At 47.4% G+C, this 22,808-nt stretch overlaps 1 protein-coding gene across 4 annotated transcripts in view; it reads right to left on the bottom strand.

The window, feature by feature from the left end:
* Nucleotides 1–1,575: 1,575 nt before the first annotated feature.
* The window catches only part of VTI1A (vesicle transport through interaction with t-SNAREs 1A), a 314,120-nt gene continuing 292,887 nt past the window's right edge, over nt 1,576–22,808 (bottom strand). The window contains exon 9 of one of the 4 annotated variants that reach the window (XM_081104650.1): nt 1,576–2,838. In XM_081104650.1, coding sequence (XP_080960776.1) covers nt 2,745–2,838 — 94 coding nt within the window. In that variant the 3' untranslated portion in view covers nt 1,576–2,744. The remainder of the gene's footprint in view (nt 2,839–22,808) is intronic. The other 3 variants (XM_081104651.1, XM_081104653.1, XM_081104652.1) reach the window with 3 other exon arrangements.

Raw genomic sequence — 22,808 nt, 5'->3', positions numbered from 1 at the left:
GACAATCCAGCCTGCCTGAAACAGAATCGCAAATGGCCTCCCGGCCCAGGCTGGCGGCTGGCGGCTGACGTCAAGCCCACCGCATTCGCAGGCACTCGTCTTCAACGTGGAACATTTAAAACTCTTTACAACTTAAGAGACATTAATTAAATTGCTTTGGATTCTGGAGCAGGGTAGCGTCTGCTTTATTTATTCTGTCAGGGAAACTGCAGTCTGCAGTGAATTTTATGTGGCAGGGGCTTCCTCCTCCTCTTCCTCCTCTGCGTCTTCATCACCCCCCTCACCCCCCCCACCCCCTGACCCTACATCGCAAGGCATCTTAAACAATATAACAATATTCCCAACTTTAACTCCATTGATCAGTTGAGGTCTACGTATTAAGTTCCTGGAACCTTTTGATTGTGTGTGGGCTTTCTTCCTTCCCCGGTGGAGTGTGGAAGGAAGAGGACAATCTGTCTGTCTTTGGGCTCATTTGAGTCTCTCCCACAGCGTCCAGGAGGGCCCGACACGGAATTCAAGGGACCTTCAGACCAGCTTCCTACTAGGCGCTCACGACTCCGGGCGGGGGGGTGGCTCTCAAGGGCGTTTGATGGGGCTGTTTGGCCAAGGGTTATCTGTTCACATCTTTTCTGCTCTCAAGGTTGAATTGGGGCAAAATCTCAGGCAAGAGCTGATCAAGAGAAGCCCAAAGAAAAGGCCATTGAGAGGTGACCAACGCACTTCTTCCTTCACCTACTTCAGCATGAGCACAGGTCTGAGTGAAACACGGAGGAGCTGGCAAGTTCGGGTGATCAGATCAACCTGGCTCGCTGCGTGGCCTGGGGAGGGTCTGGAACTGAGATGCAGCTGGAGACCTGGTGACGCACTTGAGAGAAGGAAGACCAACAGCTTCGAAGGAAGGAGGACAGGCTGGAGGCTCCCTCCCCCTGTTACCGTTTCAGGGCGAGAAGGAAGTGGGCTGTTTGTTTCCTTGCTTTTTCATGGTTTCTTGATGTGTTTAGCACATACAGAATTCCGTTATCAGAATAAAAGATCCTTGCTGAGATGGATCCTTTACGCCGACGGGAAAATCAGCAGAGCCTTCCCACTCCTCCGCCGTCCTACTTTGCCCTGCCCAAATCTCACCCATCCCCGCACAGTAAAGGCTGCAGCTCTATTTACAGGATCCTAAATGATTTATCTGAACACAAGTTCTCCGGTGACTTTGCCATTCTGCATTTCCTCCCTACCCCATAAGGGTTCTCTTTTGAGTTGTGGGCGGGGGGGGGGGGGGGGGGGCGGGGGGGGCGGGGAGGGCGGATACATTACGTGCTGCACCTAGGCGATCTCCATCCATGGGCACAGGTGGTTAGCATTTTTTATGAAGAGAACAGGCTTGCTTTTCAAGGACTCAAAGCTCCCAATTATATTCAAAAGATAGTGCGGACCCTGTAAGTGCCTATGAAGTCTTAAAGAAAAACACATTTGCTTCATGGCTAGGGGGAAAATGACCTCAGCTTGGGCAACTCGAAGCTCATCACAAATGAACTCATTCTGAACGCAATTCCCCGTTCCCGCGGACAGAAAGAAACCAAAGAAGATCACAAAGCCTGTTAGGGGTTTGAACACATCGTGAATTCAGGAAGGCAATGCTGACATTTGTTAGTGAAAAACCCAAGCTGTCTTTTTGCAACACGCGCGATACCTTTCTTTCAAAGGAGGTTATCGCCCATTTTCCGTGAAGTTTATTCCTAGTGGATCCCCCTATAGGACTCTACCTTATTTATAATCACATTCGAAATTTCACTCTGACGGAGTCATGTTCTTGCTCTTCCTGAAATATTCATGTTCTCTTTACATACTGGAATGGATGTGGGGAGAACCTTGTCAGACCTTTCGCATGTCTGAGGGCTGCTTTTGGCAGTGCAAATATTAAAACCGAAAGGATACAGGAGTGCTTACACAGGTCAGGGGAGAGGGGGTCACCATTAAATACGGTGCCAGGGCTCGTGCTGCCAGCAAATTCTGGGGAGTCTGGGATTTGGGGAGGGTATGGGAAGATTTCTTGTAGCCAGTAATCAAAGTTGTGAAAAGTGGATATTGGGCAGGCTCAGCAAAAATATTCCTGGGTGTTAAAAAAAAGAAAAGAAAAGAAAATTGTGCGTAGAAAAACAGAGAAAGTGCTAAGTCAATTTCCTGCACAGCTGACGTTGAAACCCACCTTTACAATGAAAGCACTCAGGCGGGCTGACTATGTTCATTGTGCTGGGGTGGGAACAGGGCTGGTGTGCTGTAGATCACCGGCTCTGATCCCTGCTTTTCTTTGCATTTTGATCCTCGGACATCACACAAGGGCAATTCGGTGACAAGAGATGTGTGACAAACAGCGCAGCCCATCAGAAGCCCCGTGACAGACTCATTATGCCCTCTCCCAAACCGTGACCCCTGACATGTCCACGGGGCAAGGAAGAATGTCACTAGAGGCTATTTTGGTCAGTAGGTGAGAGGACCAAAAGGCAAATAAGCCCTCACCTTGCCCTACACAAGCACAAATCTGGGCGAAGAAAACCTAGAAAAGGAAACCAACCCACATGCAAACAAGAATAAAAATATTTTTACACTCTTTGCACTCCGGCTGAACAGTGGTGAGAGGGAGGGAGGGTCATTCGGGGCCTGTCAGCGCAAAAGAATGATTCATGTGACCATTTTGTCTTAATTACTCAGCACGAGCCGCTGTTGCTGTTTATCAAGGACCCGCCGATACATCAGTGTCTTCTGAAGGAGAAAGTGATCGCCATCAGGATGGTGATGACCAGGATGACGGCCAGCACGACGACCAGGACGCGGTTCTGGATGATCCTAGGAGACAGCAAAGGAGAGAGAAACTCAGATGATCGGAGCACATTCCGACAAAGCTCATCCAAGATCAAGTTGGCTAATCAAACGATGGCTTCACAGGCCGGCGCGGGGAGCCTGGAGTGTGTGTGTGTGTGTGTGTGTGTGTGTGTGTGTGTGTGTGTGACCACACAGCTTTTTGGTTCTATAAAGGATCCACAAGGAAACGAATGACTCCACAGCGATTGTCACGCTGCACCTGGAGACATGCTTTCTGCAAAGCTACTGCGAACCAAATGGCTTCCTAGGTGCGGAGTGCCATGCGGCATCTGTAAGTGATCAAGGGCCCGTGAGAGTGTTTCTTTTTAATTGAAAATGTGCGGCAAGCCTCATTTTTTTGGCAGTGTTTCCGGTTAAGGTAATAGACTCCCAGGAAACATATGTCAGTGAGGTACTTACCTGCACAAAAACACCTGGGGAAAAGTAAAAGCGAGACTTAGGAAGAAAAGGACAGGATTAAGAAGCAAGTGTCAAGCTTGCAGCTCAGGCTGTGAAACCGTCACCTGTCACTGGGGCTCACGCTCTGTGACGCCAAGAGGAAACATTCCATTTGCTCCACAGCAAAAGGGGGTGAACATGAGAAAGAGCACCAAGTACCTCGGGGGTTTTGGTTGGTGGGCCCTCATCTCCGGGGACTCCAACCCTCTCTGCTCTGGCTTTGCCAAATGCTGATGGGGAACAGGGAACGGAGGGGAATCGGAGCAGAGGCACTGGCTCCAAGATGCCTGCAGAGAGCTTCCGATGAAGCTGTTTCATAATTTGCTACCTCATTCTGAGAAAAGAGGTCGAACATCAGAATGCTTTGTGGAGACTTTCAAAGGGAACTGAGGTCAAAGAGCCTCGCCCACGCTCACTCCCACAGAACCAAGCACACAAAAATAGAGACAGAGTGCTTGGCAGTCTAGCTGGCTGTCCGCACAGCAAAGACACGACAGCAAACCCCATCTGTCCATCCTCCAAATATGAAGCACGAAAAGGTCTGCTGTCTTCGTGTAGACACAGATCACTGGACTGGGCATCCATACGTGGGACTGGCCAGGCGCCCAGTTTAACAGAGACCCCCACCCACCTCCTTCCCATCTTCAGAAGAAATCTGTGAGGGAGGCCGCAGCCTTTTCTAGCTCTAGCTGGGTTTCTTTCTTGGAAGGATGACGACACCCCCGTGGTTTCAGTCGGATTCCTCCTTGCCCACCCCCTTCTTGCCCAAACCTAAATGGATGGATAGAGACCGTCACACCAGACAGGCCCACTCCCTTTTGCCCCCTGGAAGGACTAGCTCCCACTCCTCCTGACAGGTTACAAAATGATCACATTTGCTGACACGTCTTCCGCAAAACTGCTTTAGTGCCTGTGTCCACTTTCCTGGAAGGAGATGAATGATCCGCTCGGTCCTCATTCATCACGTACGGCTCGGCTAAGATCTGTCTCGTTTATTTCTTCCCTTCCCCACTAGAAAGGCTGCGCCCCGACATTAATTCTTCTGCGATGACAGCTAATTCAGACTTCACAGGCCATGTTTACTCAGGAGGCAGGAAGATTCTCCACCCCCAAAATAAATAAGGACAGGACTTCACGGCTTGTTACAGTGGGGCTAATTGTGAACGCTGATCGGTGCTAGTTGGTAGCTTGATTTAAGACCCAAATTGATCTCCCCCCTTTTCTCTGGAAGGGGCAAGAGCCTTCGGAACAGTCCCTACACATCTGTTTGCCCAAGTCACTGTCACAATCTCTATTTACCACGGCCACCCACGCCAGACTTGCAGAGGAAATCAGCAAAACTGAAACTCAGCAGTGGAACAGATTAAAAGCATGAAAACTCTTCACATTCTACTGTAAGTACTATTCGGTAGCATGTCTCTTGGTTGACAACCATTTTATTTGTGGGTTGAGGGCCCCAAGGCATCCATGATGCTCATTTGTAAGGGATGAACTGTGGATGTTACTTGTTGAATCTGAGGCACAGTGAAGGAAACAAATGCACAGGAACCCTAAATTCTCAGCTCTTCTCCGGCCTTCCCTCATCTCAGGGCAAAGAGGAGTGCACTTCACCCCGCGACCTTCCCTAACAGCTTCTCGTATCTGTAGTTCACTCAACAGACACCCCATCCCGAGACGGGCGACCTGGGTCATGGGCCATCAGAAAGATCGAATTGCCCACTCCCTCCCCGGTGGGTCCACAGTCACCTCTCCAGCCCCAGCGCATGGCACAGATACTGACACAGAACTGTCCAAAGGATGATAATGAATGGGCACAGCCCTACAATTGCCATCCTTCCATTCAAGTGAGAATGAAGATCCGTGCAAATTTAATTTGCAGGAAAACCGCAGGGAGTCTGCGTAGAGAAGGCTGAAGTTAAAGTTGAAGTCCCCCAAAGATGGAATTTCATACCATCATGCATTCTCAGAGCACTGCTGGGTCTCCCCTGTGAAGCTAGGAGAAGGGTGGTCCATGGAAGTGAGGCGCGTGTGGGCGGTGGGAGAGGTCGGCAGTGGGAGAGGTCGGCAGGAGAGAGCATTTGCTTTCAAACCAAAGGCTGGTCAGGCCATCAACCCAGCTTTGGATCTCTAAAGTGTTGGGCAGATACAGTGCCTCTCAGGACCAGAAAAATGAGTGGCTGGGCCCTTAAGTAAACAAGACTGAGCCCATCTGGGGGTAGGGAGGACAATGGCTGCCACTGCTGGGCCCCTTCTGGGAGGAAGCCTGACAAGCCAGGGGCTGCTGTCAGGTATTGCTGTGGGCAGAGAGGGAGGCAGAGTTTGGAGAGCATCTGAAAAACAAACAGAAAGAGGGGTTCCCAGCTAGTGAGCCAGAGAAGAAACTTTGGGGAAGGCCAGGGTATCTTCCTTCTTAACTTTGGGGGCAGGGGCGGTGGGTGGGATTTCTGTTCTACTAGGTATGCGGCAAGCAGCCTTAATCTCCCTTTTGAAAATGCAAAGTGTGTTTACCCAGTAAATAATTTAAGAAAGAATATACACTTGAAAGAAGACATCCATTGAACCAGCCAGGCTAAATTGCCTCCAGGCAAAAACTTGTGCATTTGCATGCTGCATTCTATTAAGTGAGCACACTGTGGCTTTAAAAGAATGCAGAGCCAAATTAAAAGGAATGTGGGCGCAAAAACATCAAGGATCCTCCAAGTTTACATTATGAATCACAGTGCTGTTGATACAAGATGAATTAACCATTTACTTTGAGGCTGAACTCACAAAGTACCATTGAAACTACGGATCCTATGCAGGAACCCAGGGACGGGCCAATCTTTCCACTGCCAGTCTCCTCCTCCTCTGGCAACGAGCAGCTGCGTGTGGCAGCCCCGTCACAGAAGACTGGTTAACGTTCAGTAGGCCAGCGAGGCACCTGGCACCGTGCTCTGCTCTTGCTTCAGGAGCCCTGGAATCCCACTGTAGCAGGCGTGACCAGCATTCGCCAATATCCCGTTCTCTACTTCTAGGCACAGACTCCCTTACCCATCCCTTGATGTTTAGTGTGGCCATGTGACTTGTTTTAGTCAATGAAATGTGAGCAAAAGTGCTGGGTGTCAGTTCCAGTGTTTGGTCCCTTGCTGTTCTGACTTAGGAGGCTGTAGGCCACTACACTTACCATAGAGATTTTGGATTTTCTGTTTCTATGCAGGGTTCTCCAATAACAAGTGGACCTTCCAGGGTCTGAATCTCCTTTGTCTTTTACATTCCCAATGCCTAAAACAGAGCTTGGGATAGGTATTCTTCAACTTGCTGAATGCGTGAGTGGGAGTCTCCACCTCTGTGTGTTCCCTGACGGTCCATGTGGTACTCTTCCTACTTTCCAAGTGTTGCTTGTAGACAAGCACAGCTTTGGGAGTGAACTATGAGCCACCCTCCTATTCGGGATGCCAGCAGTGTCCAAACCCTTCACAAGCCTGCATTCATTAGTGGAGAGTGTGTGACACTCCACAGGTTCAGTGCCCGCCCTGGACATGCTTCTCCTGCCTGGCTGCCCAGGCCTGAATGATGATGCTCATCTCTGGGTTGTGACAGAACAGCAACAATAGGCAGGACAATTAGGAGAGCAAAGGAACCTATACCTGTGTCTCTCAGGAAACTCCCCCAAAACAAGTGCCCCGGGAAAGGCTCTCCAAGGTCTAGATCCAATTCAATGTTAGTCAAAAGAAATAAAAACAGGAGTGAGAGAAAATGGTGCTTTGTTATCAGCCTCTAACACTAACTTTAATTTCAAAGCTGGGCACGTGGCTACCTCTGAGCTAGGGTTGTGTGGTTATCCTGCCACCTGATGTGCCCATCCAGGTTCTTCTAGGGCCTGCATCTTGGGGAGGAATCCCCAGCCTCAGCCCAGAAACTCAAGGGGGCTTACCCCAGTCTATGATGCCACAGGTGGACACAGGACCCAGGCAGATCCAGCTACTTACAGCTCTCTATTCCTGCACCATCCTTTGTTTAGGAATTGGCTTGCCCCAACCACGCCAGATAGAGTCCTTTGAGGATTTTTTTCCTGGAAAGTCAAGAAAAAGGTATTCTCTCTACTGGGATTGGCTGTGAAGAAAATGTACATTTAGAACTCAGGGCCATTCTTATCACTACGCAGGAGGGGAACCTGCCTGAAGGATGCCAACACAGAGCAACACAGGACCCAGAGATGGAGAGAAAGAAACAGGTTCCTGAAGGCATCATTTGAGCCCCAGATCCTCCTGTATGCCTGATACCCGAAGAGTCACTTTTAAACTTCCCAGCTGCAGGAGCCAGACGACCCAGCATTCCAAGCAAACCCGCTAAGCTTCACTCTATTGGACTGGCTTAAGTCACATGCTTGCTCCTGGTCCAAGAGTTTGGTTGGGACTTCTTTCACTTTCAACCATACTCATCGTCCTGAGTTGAATAATGTCTCCCTCCAAATTCATGTCCACCTGGAACCTCAGAACATGACTATTTGAAAATAGGGTCTTTGAAGATGTAGTTTATTAAAGACCTTGAGATAAAATCACCCTGCATGTAAGGTAGGCCCTAAATCTAATGACTGGAGTCCTTATAAGAAGAGAGGACAGAGGGACACAGAGCAGAAGGCCGGGTGGAGTCAGAAGCAGAGATTGGAGTGATGCTGCCACAAGCCAAGGAATGCCTGTGGCCATCAGAAACTGGAAGAGGCAAGAAGGGTCCTTCCCTGGAGCCTTTGGAGGGAGTATGGCCCTACCCACTCCTAGATTTCAGACCTCAAGTCTCTGGAGCTGTGAGAGAAGACATTTCTGTTTTAGGCCACCTAGTTCATGGTACTTTGTTACTGCAGCCCCAGGACACAAATACACAGAGTTCTAGGATCCATACCAGCATATGGACCTATATGTCTGTCTTGGCCTTCACAGGGACTGCTATCCAGGTCTCTACCCACTTCCCTACTGCGGCATCTCACAATTAATGTGTGTGTGTACAGAGGACAGGACAGTTCCAGCCTGGTTCTGCGAGAGCTTTGCAGGCAACTGTGGGCTCACAGTCTTCCGGAACTGTTGTTCTTTCATCTCAGAATGAGAATTTCCAATCCTGAGTAGAGCAGGCAGCTGCTCAAGGCCGTGTGAGATGAGGGAACTGAGGGGGTATGTTCTACAAGACTCCTGCCTCTAGGATAAGGCATTTAACATGGGAAGGAAATCAGATGTTAACTCTGGGCCACCTTACGAAGTCATCTCCACCATGAACAGCCTGCGTTAACTGACCTAGTTAGGAGTAGTCAGTTAGTTACCCAGGGGGCCTGAGGAAATAGGACACAGGAGAATTAAGATTTGACAGGTGGCAAAATGAGCATGCTCCTCAGCAAGGAAGCGAGGACACGGGAGCCAGTACCTGAGCCCCAGGTGAGGTCCCAAGTGAGGACAGAGTGGCTTTATCCCATTTCCAAATTTCTACTTAGTTGAAAAGGGATCAGCAAACTTTTTCTGTAAAGGACCAGGTTGTAAACGCATTAGTTTGCTAGGGCTGCCATCACAAAGTTCCAGACTGGGTGGCTTACACGACAGAAATGTATTGTCTCACCATCTGGAAGCTGGAAGTCTGAGATGGAGGCTGGCAGATGGGCTCTCCTGAGGGTGCAGGAGCATCTGTCCCAGGCCTCTCTCCTAGTGCCTGCTGGTTGCTGGACATCTCTGAGGTTGCTTGGCTGTAAAAGCATCACCCCTATCTTTGCTTTCATCCTCAGATGGCATTCTCTCTGTGTGCGCACCTACGTCCAAATTTCCTCTTCCAATAAGGACACTAGTCTTATTGGGTTAGGGGACCACCCACTGCAGTTTGCCTCATTTTAACTAATTATACCTGCAAAGACCCTCTTTCCAAATAAGGTCCCATTCTGAGCCCTGGGGGTTAGGACTTCAACATACAATTTGAAGAGGAGAAAATACAATTCAACCCAAAACATGAAGCCTGTTTTAGGCTTTTTGGAAGCTACCGTCCTGTTGCAACTGCTCAACTTTGCCTCATGCAAAAGTGGCTGTGGACAATGTCAATGAGCGTGACTGCGTTCTAATAAAACTTTATTGACAGATAATGGGATTTGAATTTCATATAATTTTTACATGTCAACAAATATCCTTCTTTTAATTTTTCCCCCCCAACCATTTCAAAATGTAAAAGCCATTCTTATCCTGCTAGCAGGTGGTAAGCTAGACTGGGCCTGCTACCTGTGGTTTGCCCAGTCCTGGTCTAAAAGCTCAAAGCTCTCCGAGGCCGGCCCTCCTGCGCCGGAGGATGTGTGGTCCTCGGACCGCGCACAGACGGCCATGGCAGGTCTGGCCACGTCCCTCTGACGAAAGAAGGAAACCCGAGTCCCTGCCCTGTGGGAGCTTATGGTGCCACAATGAGCAATCAACTACAGAAGCCCGACAACAAAGGCAATGAGAGCAATGCCAGGCCAGGACAGTTTGCTGTGTGCCCACAATCCTGGCTTTGCCTGGGATCACCTGGAACAAGTCACTCCATGTCACTTGCCTTTCAGTTTCTTCCCAAGTACAACCAGCCAGCTCACCACCCATCCCAGGGAGGAGAGGATTAGCTCATTTAAGTTTATAAAGCACTTTGTCATCAGAAATCCCTGGCCAGGCATGCAGTTGGCAAATAATTCTGTGACAGGAGATGGCATCTCGGGACGGGTGAGAGTCAGGAGGATAGTTGACAGGGGACGAGCAGCTGCCTGGGAAACTTCCTGAGGAACATTGTGTGGCTGGTGGGGTGGGGAAGGTTGGGGGCCTGGAAGGGCTGCCTCCTAAAGGCTTGTGTTCCCACAGGCCTGTGTCTATCTGGGCCTCATGGGAACACTCACCCCAGCAGGACTAAACCTTCTCTCTGAGGTGGTGGCATAAACATCAAAATCACATCCCTTCCCAATGATAAGTGAGTTACACTACACTCTATGTTGCCAAGCAGGTACCTGGAATTTCAGCCTGGGCACCATGGCCACTGCCATTCTCCAATATGGACTCGCTGATGGCAGGGGGCCTGGAGAGTGGCATTGCTGGCCACTGGGCTTTCAGATAGGATCAAGGCAGCTCACTTCAATCAAAGGGGCTTGGAAAGAACTTGAAGAGAATGAAATGATGCTCTGGAAACACAGATATACCTAATCCCTCCCAGGCTTACTCAGGTGGAAGAAAAGGTCTCCATGCCCTGGTCTGGGTTGTTCATTTTAGAGCTGAGGGCCCTGAGGTGCAGGGAGGTGCCCAAGGTCAACCACGTGGGGCATAGCCAGGTCTTCAGACGCCCAGGCCCCTTGTTTCACTGTTGTTCTCATTCTTGTCTGAGGGGCCAGTGCCATGCAGGCAACCACATAATTCAAGTTGCACCTGCTGCTAATAGGGACTGTTCAACAACATCCAGGAACACAACTCAAAACCTAGCCATGGTCCCCACCTGTTACTGAGCCCAACCCAGTCCCACTTCTCTGTGAAATGAAGGGGCGCTTGGAGGACTGAGAGCACTGGCTCCCAGACTCCAGGCTAGGCCGAAGCAAGAAGGGAAGAGCACCAGCGAAGACTGCCTCCTTGTAAACAAGGTTACTTCGCTTAAAGGGCTTCCTTTTCTCCGAGACTGTGTCCTTTCCCCCGTTTCAGTGGTGACGGGTCCTTTAGTTTATGGAGTGATGCTGGAGTGGATGGCAGGCGTTTTCCCTAATGTCCTTACATAGACATCGGAAATCTACATTCTCCTTGGAAATTACTTGTACGTGGCAAAATAAAAAGTGGACAATCCTCTACTTAAAGTCCCAATCCAAGACATGGCAAGATTCGTGAACCTCGGAGCTAGAACCTCCCACCCAGCTCTACTGTCTGGTGACTCCTTACTCTACAGTGTGGGACCGTGGTGATGGCAACAATGATGATGGTGATGCCAGTGACAACAGCCACAGCAGCAGCTCCTATTAACTGGCCATTTACTCTGGGTCAGGTGCTGTCCTGGCATTTTCTGCACTTTTTTGAAACCTCCCAGCAATCCTATGAGGTGGGTACTATTATCATCCCTGTTTTTACAGAGAAGTCACTGGGAACCCCAAACCCCTGGCCAGTCTTCTCTTGCGCCCCTAGAGGACACACATCATCAGGTGGTTATTCATCTGTGTGTCTCATGTTCTCCAGCAGACGCTCCTTGGTTGTTTGAGAAGCGAGTCTTTGATATCTCCCTCTTTTTAGTCCTCTCCACAGACCCAGTGATGGGGTATGCAAGTTGAAAGTCATAACACGAACTCACCAGAGTCAACTCTTCTTAGTGCCCAGTGTAACTGTACCACGCATCACTAAGATAACATTCAATTTTTTCAGAAGCATATTTCACCAGCTCTCATCAGTCACAGACACAATGGCTGCGTCCTTTCTGGCTCTTTCTTAGGTAAATGCAGGATCACTTGACTCCTCATTAGATTTGGGGACAGAGAGAATGGCAATCAGCCTCTGGGGGCAGCTCACCAGTGACTCCACTGCTTAGTGACTTCGTCCCACACAATTTTTCAATTATGTCTGCATCACCTGTCATACAGGTGAGAGGGTCCACCACAGAAAGATTCCAGGTCTGCTCAAGATTAATTTAATGCATCTGTAGGAACACAGTGCTAGATGGAAAAGAAAACCAGGTGGGAGAATCAGCCAGACTTAGTGTGACCTTGAGAAAGGTCTCTGTTTTGAGTTCAGACATCCACAGAAATTAATAAAGGAATTGCTCCCAAGTATTACACGGATGGGTGTGGACAGCGATATGTAACTTCTAGACTGTCTTAAAAAGGCAGGGTGCCCTTTTTTGGTCTTAAATGTTTACTGCATCTGTGATGTCATTTACTCTCCAAAATGATCCTGATTTAGTAGGACTCGGACTTGGTGGCTCAGGACCACCCAGGGAGAAGGCCAGGCCCACTCCAGATGAAGTTCTCAGGCAGGCAGGCCGGCCATTGCTGGAGTGCATGCTGGAACGACCCCTTCCTGACCCCTAGATTTAGGTGCTTCTCACCCTCCCCCCTCTACTTCCTTCTGGGTGCCCGGAGGGAGGGTTTTCACCCCCACTGGGTCCTGCCCCTGTATTATAAAGCAATCTACCATCCCCTTGAATCAGGTACCCCCAGCTCTTCCCTGGCAGAGGGCCACTCAGTCTCTTGACCTTCCAGAGAAGCTGTGAATATATTTGGGCAGGAGCTGTTTAGCCACCTTCATTTCAGAGCCAAACTGCCTGGATTCGAATGCAGGATCTGCCGCACACCAGTCGTGCAACCTTAAGCAAGTTACTTCATTACTTCTCTGAGATTATGTCCTTTTAACTCCTTTAAGGTGAAAAAAATGTTCTTTATTTTGTGATGTGATGGTGATCGTAGATGGCAGTGGTTTTTCCCAATGTCCTTACTTGGACATTGGAAATGGACTCTCTCCTTGGAAATGACTCTTTTACTTGGCAACATAAAAAGTGAACACTCCTCCTTTAGTCCTCTATTTACGAAAGAAATGCAAAAGTACCAATACCAGGGATCTGAGAGTTCCAAAGAACCAATGCTTCAGTTCCCACACCAGACACATGGGGCCAATAATTGCAGTACCTCGGCCAATGAATTACATTAATAAATAATTGAGAAAATTCAACATGAAGTGCTTAGATCATCAGTGCTTGGTAACAGCAACTGCTCAGTATAATACTTATTATCACTCCACTCCTGTGATTCCTCACTGATCTTCTCACAATGAGCTCTGAAACGACTCCTTGCTTGGCCACCCCCAAATCCCTAGACAGGCGGCTGCTGTGGGTGCCCTGGCCGAGTCCTCTGATCCCCCCAGGACACATCCCGGTGCTGTTCCTGAGTAGCTGGCCTTGTGGGGTCCCTACTGAGCCACTCTCCTGGGAGCCCCATTTTCTGTAGCTACTCAGGTACTCAAGTACCCAGGAAGGAGAGGCTGCCCTTCTGGCCATGCTAGTTTCCCTCTTCTGGTTGTGGTCACATTGGTGCAGACAGGACTGCCTAGGCTTTTGTGATGGGATTTCACACTATTTCCCTGCAAGACCTGACATGAGACACTTATCTCCTAATAGTCATGGATTTACATCTTTTTCCTTCCCTCATGTTAAGGGGAATAAAACACTTTGCTAGAGGTTGACCAGCCATCCGCCTCTCTGTAACTCTTGAGGGATGTGGTGACATGTTCTGGTCATACCATCAGAACTCCTCTCTCTCTCTTGTCTTCAGTCTGTGACCTCTGACTAATTATTAAGGAACAATGGAAAGGAAGGGGGTGGGTGGGTGAGTGCATCTCTGCCCTGCTTTACCCGAGATTCCCTCGGAGACCGGAATAGCCCAGACCTCCTGACCCTGCAGAAGTCTGAAGTTTGGCTTTGGTGTGAGCACCAATAACCAGGGTCCACATTGAGTGCATCCAACTTAGCCCCTAACTGATTCCTAACCACAGGGGGTCAGAGGCCAGGGAGAGGTCAACAGAAGCCACACACCAGCTGGTGTGTGCCTTTTGGGCCTCTCACAGGGTGATGAAAAGCCCAGGCAGAGGTCAGGGCTGTATGCACATTGGCACATCTGCAGGCCCCTTGACCTTCACCACTCGGCTGGCGATTCTCAAGGAGGATGGAGTGCGTCTTACGTGCAATGCCTTCTAAGCCAGGAGGCCTGGGATGGGAACCTGAGGAGTCTCCATTGGAGGGTGAGTGGCAAAGAGACATTTGCAGGATTGCCTCTACTCCTAATCTGTTGCGTGATCTTGTGACAAACAAGTAAATGTGCCTCAGTTTCCCCATCTCAAAAATGGGAGTAAATACATGTGACCCAAGCACCCTTGAGAATGGACTATGAGGACCATGTCTGAGGACTAGAGAAAAATAAAGACAATAAATTGCCAAGGAGAAGAGTGGCCTCTGAATGCTTTCTCAGGTCCTTTAGTTAGCTGCAAAAAAATATAGAAGAACCAATCCTAATTTAGGAGGGATCTTGATGGGAACTGAGCCAGAAGACAAAGAAGGAGCCACGTTTCTCTCTGTCATTCTTTGGAGGTACTGGCCTCAAGCTACCTGCTTTTAATTTTCACAAGTGGATGGTGAATTCCAACCCCTAACTGGCTACCAGGTAACAGGAGGGCACCTAATTACAATTGGAGGTGGTGCCACTCGGGTCCTTGCCGGAGGTGACAGCCGCAAAGTCCCCTGCTGAACACTCATTAGAAATCCCGCTGAGAAACCGGATTGATGAAGGAGCCCAAGAACGAGGTCCATCTCTCCTGGAGACACTGGTCTCCCCCTTGGAGCAGCAGAACCCCGAATCTGCCCTGCACCACGTGGTTTAGGTTCCCGCGTGCGCTCTCAGCAGCGCTGGCCACCAGCTAATGGGGGGTCGGGGGGAGAGAGAAGGGGGGACACGGCACAGGACAGGAAGGGACAGGTGGGTGGGATGCTCTTGAACAGGCTGTTCATTACCCTGCCAGGCGGGTGTCCCTGTCACCACGTCCGGCAGGAAGGCGTTCTCTCTGATCGGGGAGGGGACAGAGCTGTGTTGTTATCCCCTGGATATTGACTCCTGTAACTTTCACATTTCCCTCTTCACATGGGCTGCCAGAAATCCAGGAGAGCACCTGTGCCGCCCCCGCCCCCCCACCAGTGGGCAGGCTGGTCCTCAGCATCCTTCCCGCCCCTGCCACCAGTGGGCAGGCTGGTCCTCAGCATCCTTCCCCCCCCCCGCCACCAGTGGGCAGGCTGGTCCTCAGCTTGCGCATGAACCTTACTCCAGGCTTCATTTCATAGATGGGAAATCTATTGTTTTGTATATATTTTGGTCAATTGCTATAGATCCCTTTGGGACCAAGACAGGCTGATACACAGGCCTGGAAGAATTAAGAAAACAGAAAGAATCCACATCCTCATGGCAAGGCTACTTTAATGATTCTGGCTTTATTTTCCCTCCTATCCCCAAACAAGTCCATACTATGTGCTACTTGGAAAGGCGTCTGCACGTTTACCCGAACAACAGGGTATTCCCCTTTTTCTCTCCAGTCTCCTTTCGTGGCCAGCATGGGGTGATTTCCAGAATGAAACCAGACTTGGCACTGGGGGCCCCGGGGGTCCTCCCCTAGCGAAGTGCAGTGAGTTGTGGGCCCCCTTTGTTTGGGAGATTTACAGCAATTGTCTTAACAACATGGACCTCTTTTGTGAAAGCTGAAGGCGTTCCCAGCAAATGTTGGCGGCAGATACGCAGCCGAAATGTTACCGCGGTCATGGCCCTTCCTTGAACAACCTAAAGCATATTTCTGTCTACATTTGGCTTCTTAGATGCCTGAAAGCCGGGAAAACAATCATAGCTGAGGCCATTTCTGAGATGGCACTAAAAGAACCTACTCAGAGACAGATAAAAATAATGAGAATCCTTCTGTCAGGAAAGATTTAGAAAATATCACTGGCATTATTAAAATTTAATTTTTTACTTGGCTTTCTGGTTCCCCTTTCCCGTGATAATGAGCAGCCCTGCACACCTCCGCCTTGCTAGTACTTGTTTTGTGCAATAAATTCAGCTTTCCAGTCTGAAGACATTTCAGACAACAGCTTTGACTGCTATAGGCTTATTTTTCACCCTGTGCTGTGCTTTGAGTCTTCCTATAAAAACCAGTTCATGAGATAATTTTCCACAAGGCCAGTGAAACTAACAAAAATCAATTTGCCCAACTGGTTCAGAGAAATTCTGGGAATAGCCAAAGCAGAACGGCAAAAACAAAACAAAAAAAAAACACACAAAAAAAAAACAAAAAAAGGGGGGGGGAGAAAAAAGAAAGAATCAGTGTATTCACTAATGGTTTTACTTGATAGAGAAGTATCAAATTAGCTGACAGGAGAGGCTGGGCGGTAGGAATTTTCCCTTCAGCTTGAACAGACACCTTTATTTAAAAAAAAATTTTAAAATTGATTTTTATAGAGGAAAGGATGGGGGGGGGGGAGAGAGAGAGAGAGAGAGAGAGAGAGAGAGAGAGAGAGAGAGAGAAACATTGATTGGTTGCCTCCCGTATGCACCCCTACCAGGGACTGAACCTGCAACCTGGGCATGTGCCCTGACCAGGATCAAACTGGCGACCTTTTGGTGCATGTGACAATGCTCCAACCAACTGAGCCAAACTGGCCAGGGCTGAACAGACACCTTTTGAGGGTCTAGGAAAAAGCTTTTCTTCCCAGTGGCTGAAGATACTCCAGTGGAATCCTTCTGCTTTTCCCATCCCTCGGTGACCCCAAGGCCGACTTGGGGCCTGACAGATGGCGGCCTCTGCTGAGGTCGTGTCCAGACCCTCTGTATGCCGGAGGAGCCGGTTTGCTCCAAGGCCCCGGGATCAGCGCATTCAGACACCTCAGGTTCTTGACACATCATCATTGCACCTCCACCCTGACACCCATCCCGTCGGACCCCTATTTTGGCTTCCTGCCAATGGAAGCAGGGTTGCAAAGGGGCATCTCTTTTATAACCTTGGAAACAAGAGCAGAGCGTGGTGACATGCAGAACACGTTCTCCAAAACACACGCCTTAACTCCCACCTCTATTTCACTAGTTCAAGACACGAGTGGATGTGTCTAAAAACAAATGACAAGACTCTGCACAGAAAAAAATAAGACTTGAAGGAAATGTAGCCACGTGTTAACAGTGTTTGTGTTTGAGTGGTGGGTGTTTTTTTCTTTCCATGTTTATGCATTTGTTCATTTTCTTGACTTGTACATATTACATATATAATTATTATTTAAAATAATGCTGAACTCGAAATTGAGTAAATTGGAAAAAGAAACAGTTTATTCACAATGCTATACGAAAGTAAGAGGAAATGTGTGAGAGAAAAAATGGTAAAATTTATTTTTTATCTACTTTTGTGCCTTTAGTATTTCATGCAAATTTTGTTACTTAATAATCATAACAAATCTATGACAAAGGAATCAGTGCGCCCATTTTCCAGAGGGGGAAACTGAGGCTTAGGGAGGTTAATCTGCCTAGGATCTAGTTAGTCACTGAAAAAGCTGATATTTAAAATTAGACCCTAATTCAAAGACTACGTGCTGTACGTGGTGGGAAGAGTAATGGCTGGTATCCTGGTGTATCTTACATTCTAGTTTACTTTGCACTTATGAATAAAACCAGGGATAATAACATATTTTCCCCCCACCTTATAGATTTTTGTGATGTTCAAGTGAGATCATCAAGTAAAAATAGAAAATGAAAACTTTTGCTGAAGAAACATGATATTATAATATTTTTATATGACATTAGTGAGTTGAGAGTTGCCGCAAATGCCATTCAGATACTAATAATTTTCAAAGAAAAAATACACCAAAATAGAATCAATGCTAAAACTATATGGGAAAAAATTTGTTCTTGAGGATTCAGAGGCATAAGAAGATCTTGTCCTATCCTCACCATTAAGACCACCGATCTTTTTAACGTAATATCTATAATATATTAGTTATAAAGCAAAGGTTGTAAGTAGCAAGTACATTCGACCCAATTTTGCCAAAAGAAAAATATAAACTTAAAACAAAAATAGGAAACATAGACATAGAAATGATAGTACTAACTGTATTTAGGTGTGGGATCATGGCGATTTTTAAAAATCTTCTATGAGTCATTGCATTTTCCAGATTTTTTTTTGGGTAATAAATATGCACCATTTTTACCATCAGAGAAAAGCAATTCAGCCTCTGCCCTCCTATACAAAAACATCTTCTTCTTCCTTGGGTAAGAGTGAAAAATAAATTCTGAGCTTTGTGGTAGTTTGACTTCTGGTGAAATAACCGTTTATTTGAAACGCATTCCGATCTACACAAGTTGGGCTCAGTCTGTTGAGGGCCTTTGTCACATTCAACTTGACAGAAAATCATCAGAAGTCAAGGAACAGGTGGCAACACGATGCACTTGGAGAAAACCAACAACAATATGTGGGACTGCCAGGAAGTTGGAAGGACAGTGGTGCCTGGTCCGACTTCTGCCATGACCCATCGCTTGCACAGTGGCCTCAGAAGGGGACCCCTGCCTCCCCTGGAGCTCACGAGCAGTAGCTTAGCAGGAAAGTGCCACCGGTTTAGAAACACAAGGCCCTGTCCGATTTCCAGCAGTGCCACCAAGGAAGCTATTTTTAAGCATCTAATTGCATTTGTAGCATCTGGCATTCTGCACGCTCGTTTTATGACTTAATGTGGTACATGTTCCGCAAGACAAACAAGCAAAAGAGAGATTAAATGTGGGATGTTGGAGCCACGTCGGGTAGTCTCTGTATAGAAATATTACAGTGTGCCCTAGAGATTATTCCAGGGCCAAGTACAGAATGTATAGAATTCCAATGTATAGAATCTCGTACTGGGGACGACTTGGCAGCTGCGGAGAAGAGGGACTGAACTTTATTTCTTAGGCCAGTGCACAGCCTCAGATGCTAACGTGCATTGTTAGGAAATGCCAACGTTTCAACTTAAATCATACAGCCCGGAACATCAACACTCTGCCTTTCAGCAAATCACAAACAGCACAGATCTGGGTTCCGGTACTAATTGGGGAGGGTTTCTAATTTGCTTATGCTATCTGCCTCATGTCGAGCTAATCTTCCCCCGGTTGCCTCCTCACGCTGTCTGAAATAATCCGCTTACTCCTGGTCTGTCCACAGCACTTTATATCAAATAACACGGCTTCCACCACACAGCCGCAGCCCGGGGCAGCCGTGCGGCCCGCGCTGGGCCATCGCTGAGCGTGTGGCAGTGACGGCAGGTGCCTCGACAGACTGAAGGAGGCAGGAACGAGGGTGAGGCGAGGCTTCTGAATGGGTCGGAATGATGACATGTGTACGAAAGCAGTAATTAACAACCGAAAGCATCATCTGATCACAGTTTTGAAAAGACTGAGACAGATCATCTTGCTTTCTCAGACAGGCGGGCAAAATATTTCAGGGTGTTCACCACCAGCCTATGTAATTATCGCTATCAACATCCAAACTCGCTGCAAGAAAACTTTTTTTCTTTTCTAAGTGCAGCATCCCCCTCCCGGCCTTTGGAAAGGCTCCCGGAAGCATTAGTGACACTGCCACGAGGCTGGAGGCTGGATTGATGTGGCAGGCAGTGCCCTTTCAGGAGATCACAGCCCTGTCTTGACTCAGTTTTATGCCTTAGATTAAAAAAAATATATATTCGAGGAGAAGAAAATTTTTTTAAATCCTGACCCAAGGATATTTTTTCCCATTGATTTTTAGAGAGGGTGGAAGGGAGGAAGGGAGAGAGGGAGGGACAGAGAGAGAGAAAGAGAGAGAGAAATATTGATATGAGAGAGACACATAGGTTGCCTCCCTTACGCACTCCAACTGGGGCCAGAATGAACCTGCAACCCAGGTACGTGCCCTTGATCAAACCCACAACCCTTCGGTGTGAGGGCCAATGCTCTAACCACTGGAGCACACTGGCCAGGGTGGGAAGGAACTGTTTTTATTTGTATTAAGCAGAATAGCCTGGAATTCTAATGCTTGTAAAACATGTTGCAAGTGCACGTGTGTGTGAGAGCCCCAACACACAAAAGCAATGCTGGGCTGTGGTGCACTGTGGGGGGTGGAGCATGGCGGCTGAGGCTACAACAGGCTCTGGTCTCAGGTGGGCTTGGCTGTGTGACCTGAGGCAGAACACTGTCTGCTTTTGGGCCCCCATTTCCTTGTGTGCAAAGTGTCGGGAGTGGACGTTTGCAAGGATGGGGATTTCAAGGACGCCTTTTGCCACTAAGAAGTCTGTTTTCTAATTGAATGGTTCTTGTTCTTTTTCTTACACGAGTGTCTATTCTAACCAAGCAAACCCTTTCTGTTTCTTTGCAACACAGCGTATTTGAAAACATTTTGCTCACATTTCAGAGGTTACCGAAGGCGGGAAAAGTTATATTGCTTAATCCTACTTTATAGGAGTTTGCTTTTTCATTAGAGAACAGACCCAGTGATCGGTAAGTTATACGTACCCAAAGTGGGGGGTGGGGGAGGAGGTGAAGGAAAATAGGCCGCCTTCAAGCGCCTTGTGGAAATGTATAAAACAAGCAGCGAGATAGTCCTTTGCCAAACACTGTCATAAATTTTTTATTTGGCAGCTAACATTCTCACTAGTTTTCTTGGCAGCAATTGGGACCTTTAGCAAGAAAGGTGCAGGAGAAAAATACCTTGTTTAGAGATGTTTTCAACAGTTTCTGGGATTTTTTTCAGAACTTCTGCCTGCAGCACATTTTTACAACTCCAGTCTCCGATCACCTGATGAGTGGGTGGTGGGGTTTAAACTTCTTTCTTTTTTTTTGAAAAAGAAAGAAAGAATATATACAGAGAAAGCAAACAAGCAGTGCTACCCCCTCTGGCCTTCCACTGAGCCCATCCTTCTCATGGTTGTGGTAGGTATTTCTGATCTCCATGCTTAGTCTTCTCTGTCAAGACAAAAAACTGAAAATAATATCAGAATGTACCTTTTGTTGGGCCTGATAGGATCTGTATTGTATTCCCAGATGACAGAGAAAAATGAAAGTGAAACAAGCCAATGACTAGGCCATTTTTCTTCAACAGGTCTGCCCCAAACAGGCCCCACCTGGCTTCCTAGAGGGTTTCCTCTTTATGTGCATAGTGACTTAATGGGCAAAGAGCTGCCCTGGGTTTGAAGCGGATATAAGCATGCGGGGATGCGACTTTGGCAGTCAAACTGTCCATGGTGGAAGGAGTGGAATGAAAGCTTCTGGAGGTGGTCACTACCCATCTCAGGGAGCCTCGGGCACTGAAAGCTCTTTGAGGAGGAGGGCTTGGAATTCTGGGAAATAAGGGGTCAAAATGCACAAGGAGCCCAAGATGAGATCTTTCATGATAATCACACCCTAAAGATTTTATAGAAACTTTGTATAGACTAGCAAAATCCCTCTACCAGGAGGAGTCCTCCAGCTATGAGTAAAGAGGCTGGCAAATTGACTCCCTCCACAACAAGTATAAACGTGAGCAACCATTAAAACAACCTTTTCAGGGCTCTGAATAATGAACGAAGTCAAAAAATCAAACAAACAAAACAACAAAAAACCCCCACCACAAACTGAGAAGTGTTTATTCATAGAAAGCTGGCAGAACTTCAGGTAAGAACATCGCCACCTTGCCCCCTAGCTTAGTTGGCTAGAATGATGGTGTTACCAGGGCAGGGCTGCCAGAGAAGGCTGACTTGATTTAGAAGCAGAGGGCAAACCCAGGCCCAGTATCACTGTCAGTGAAAGTAGCAAACTTGGTAGGGAAATGAATGTTCTGCTAGCCCAAGGTTGCAGTACCAGCTGGGGCGAGTGACAGACCTAACAACAATTGATGTGGAGATCCTGGAAATGCGAGAGCCATAGTTGTGCCAGGGGAGCTCTGTGTATACCTCCTATCGATTGCAAAGTATGTGCACATACTGGGAAGACCTGAGAGACCCCAGTGAGAAGTCAAAGCCAAGGGAGGCTTGAGAACTGGCTGAACTTGGAATGTGCTCCTCAACACACATCCAGATCACTTGACAGGGGATGGAAGCCTTATGGGTTGGAGGTTTTTTGGTACAACTTTTGCTCAACCATTGGCTGGCCACTAAGTTTTGCACATAAAGGGGAAATCCTCTAGGAAGACAGGCTCATAAAATAAAAATAAGAGTAAAAAAACCCAAACCTGCAGGGGAGATAGATCCTGTATATTATGTTCAGGAAGGCTACTTAAAAATATCAGGGCCTGAGTTGTTATACTATACCATCTAAAATGTCTAGTTTTCCAACAAATAAATTATGATATGTCAAAAAGAAAAAAAAATAAGATAAAGTGCAAAAGTGTAATCTATAATAGGGAAAGAAAAACAGTCAGTAGAATCTGATTTTGAGTGGTTCTGATGCAGGATTTAGCAAAGACTTCAAAGTAGCTATTATAAATATATTGAGAGAATTTAAGAAAACTATGCTTAAAGAATGAAAAGAAATTATCATGATGATATCTCAACAAATAAAGAACCACAATACAGAAAGAGGAACTAGAAAAATTATAAAAGTTGAAAACTACAATGGATGAAATAAAGAGGAATCAGTGAACTTGACCATTTGTCAATAGAAATTATCCAATCTGAAGAAGACAAAGAAAAAAAGATTGAAGAAAAATGAGCAGAACCTCAGAGATCAGTGGGCAATAACCTGAAAACCAATAATGGCAGTCCCAGAGGGAGAAGGGACCAAGTACGTGGCAGAGAAATATCTTGATAGAAATAATGGCAGAAAGAGAAAATCTTGAAAGCAGCAAGATAAAAATAACATTAAGTACATATAAACAACAATATGAGTAATGGCTGACTTCTCATCAGAAACAATGGAGGGAGAAGACAGTGGAATAAGATATTCAAAATGGTGAAAGGGTGAGGGTGGAAGTAACCCATCTATCAAGAATTCTATATCTAGCAATACCATCCATCAAAAATGAAGGTGA

This window comes from Myotis nattereri, assembly GCF_964212035.1.
Source record: "Myotis nattereri genome assembly, chromosome: 13".
Taxonomy (NCBI): domain Eukaryota; kingdom Metazoa; phylum Chordata; class Mammalia; order Chiroptera; family Vespertilionidae; genus Myotis; species Myotis nattereri.
The sequence above is the reverse complement of the archived record's forward strand: the minus strand, read 5'-3'. Positions and strand labels throughout refer to the sequence as shown.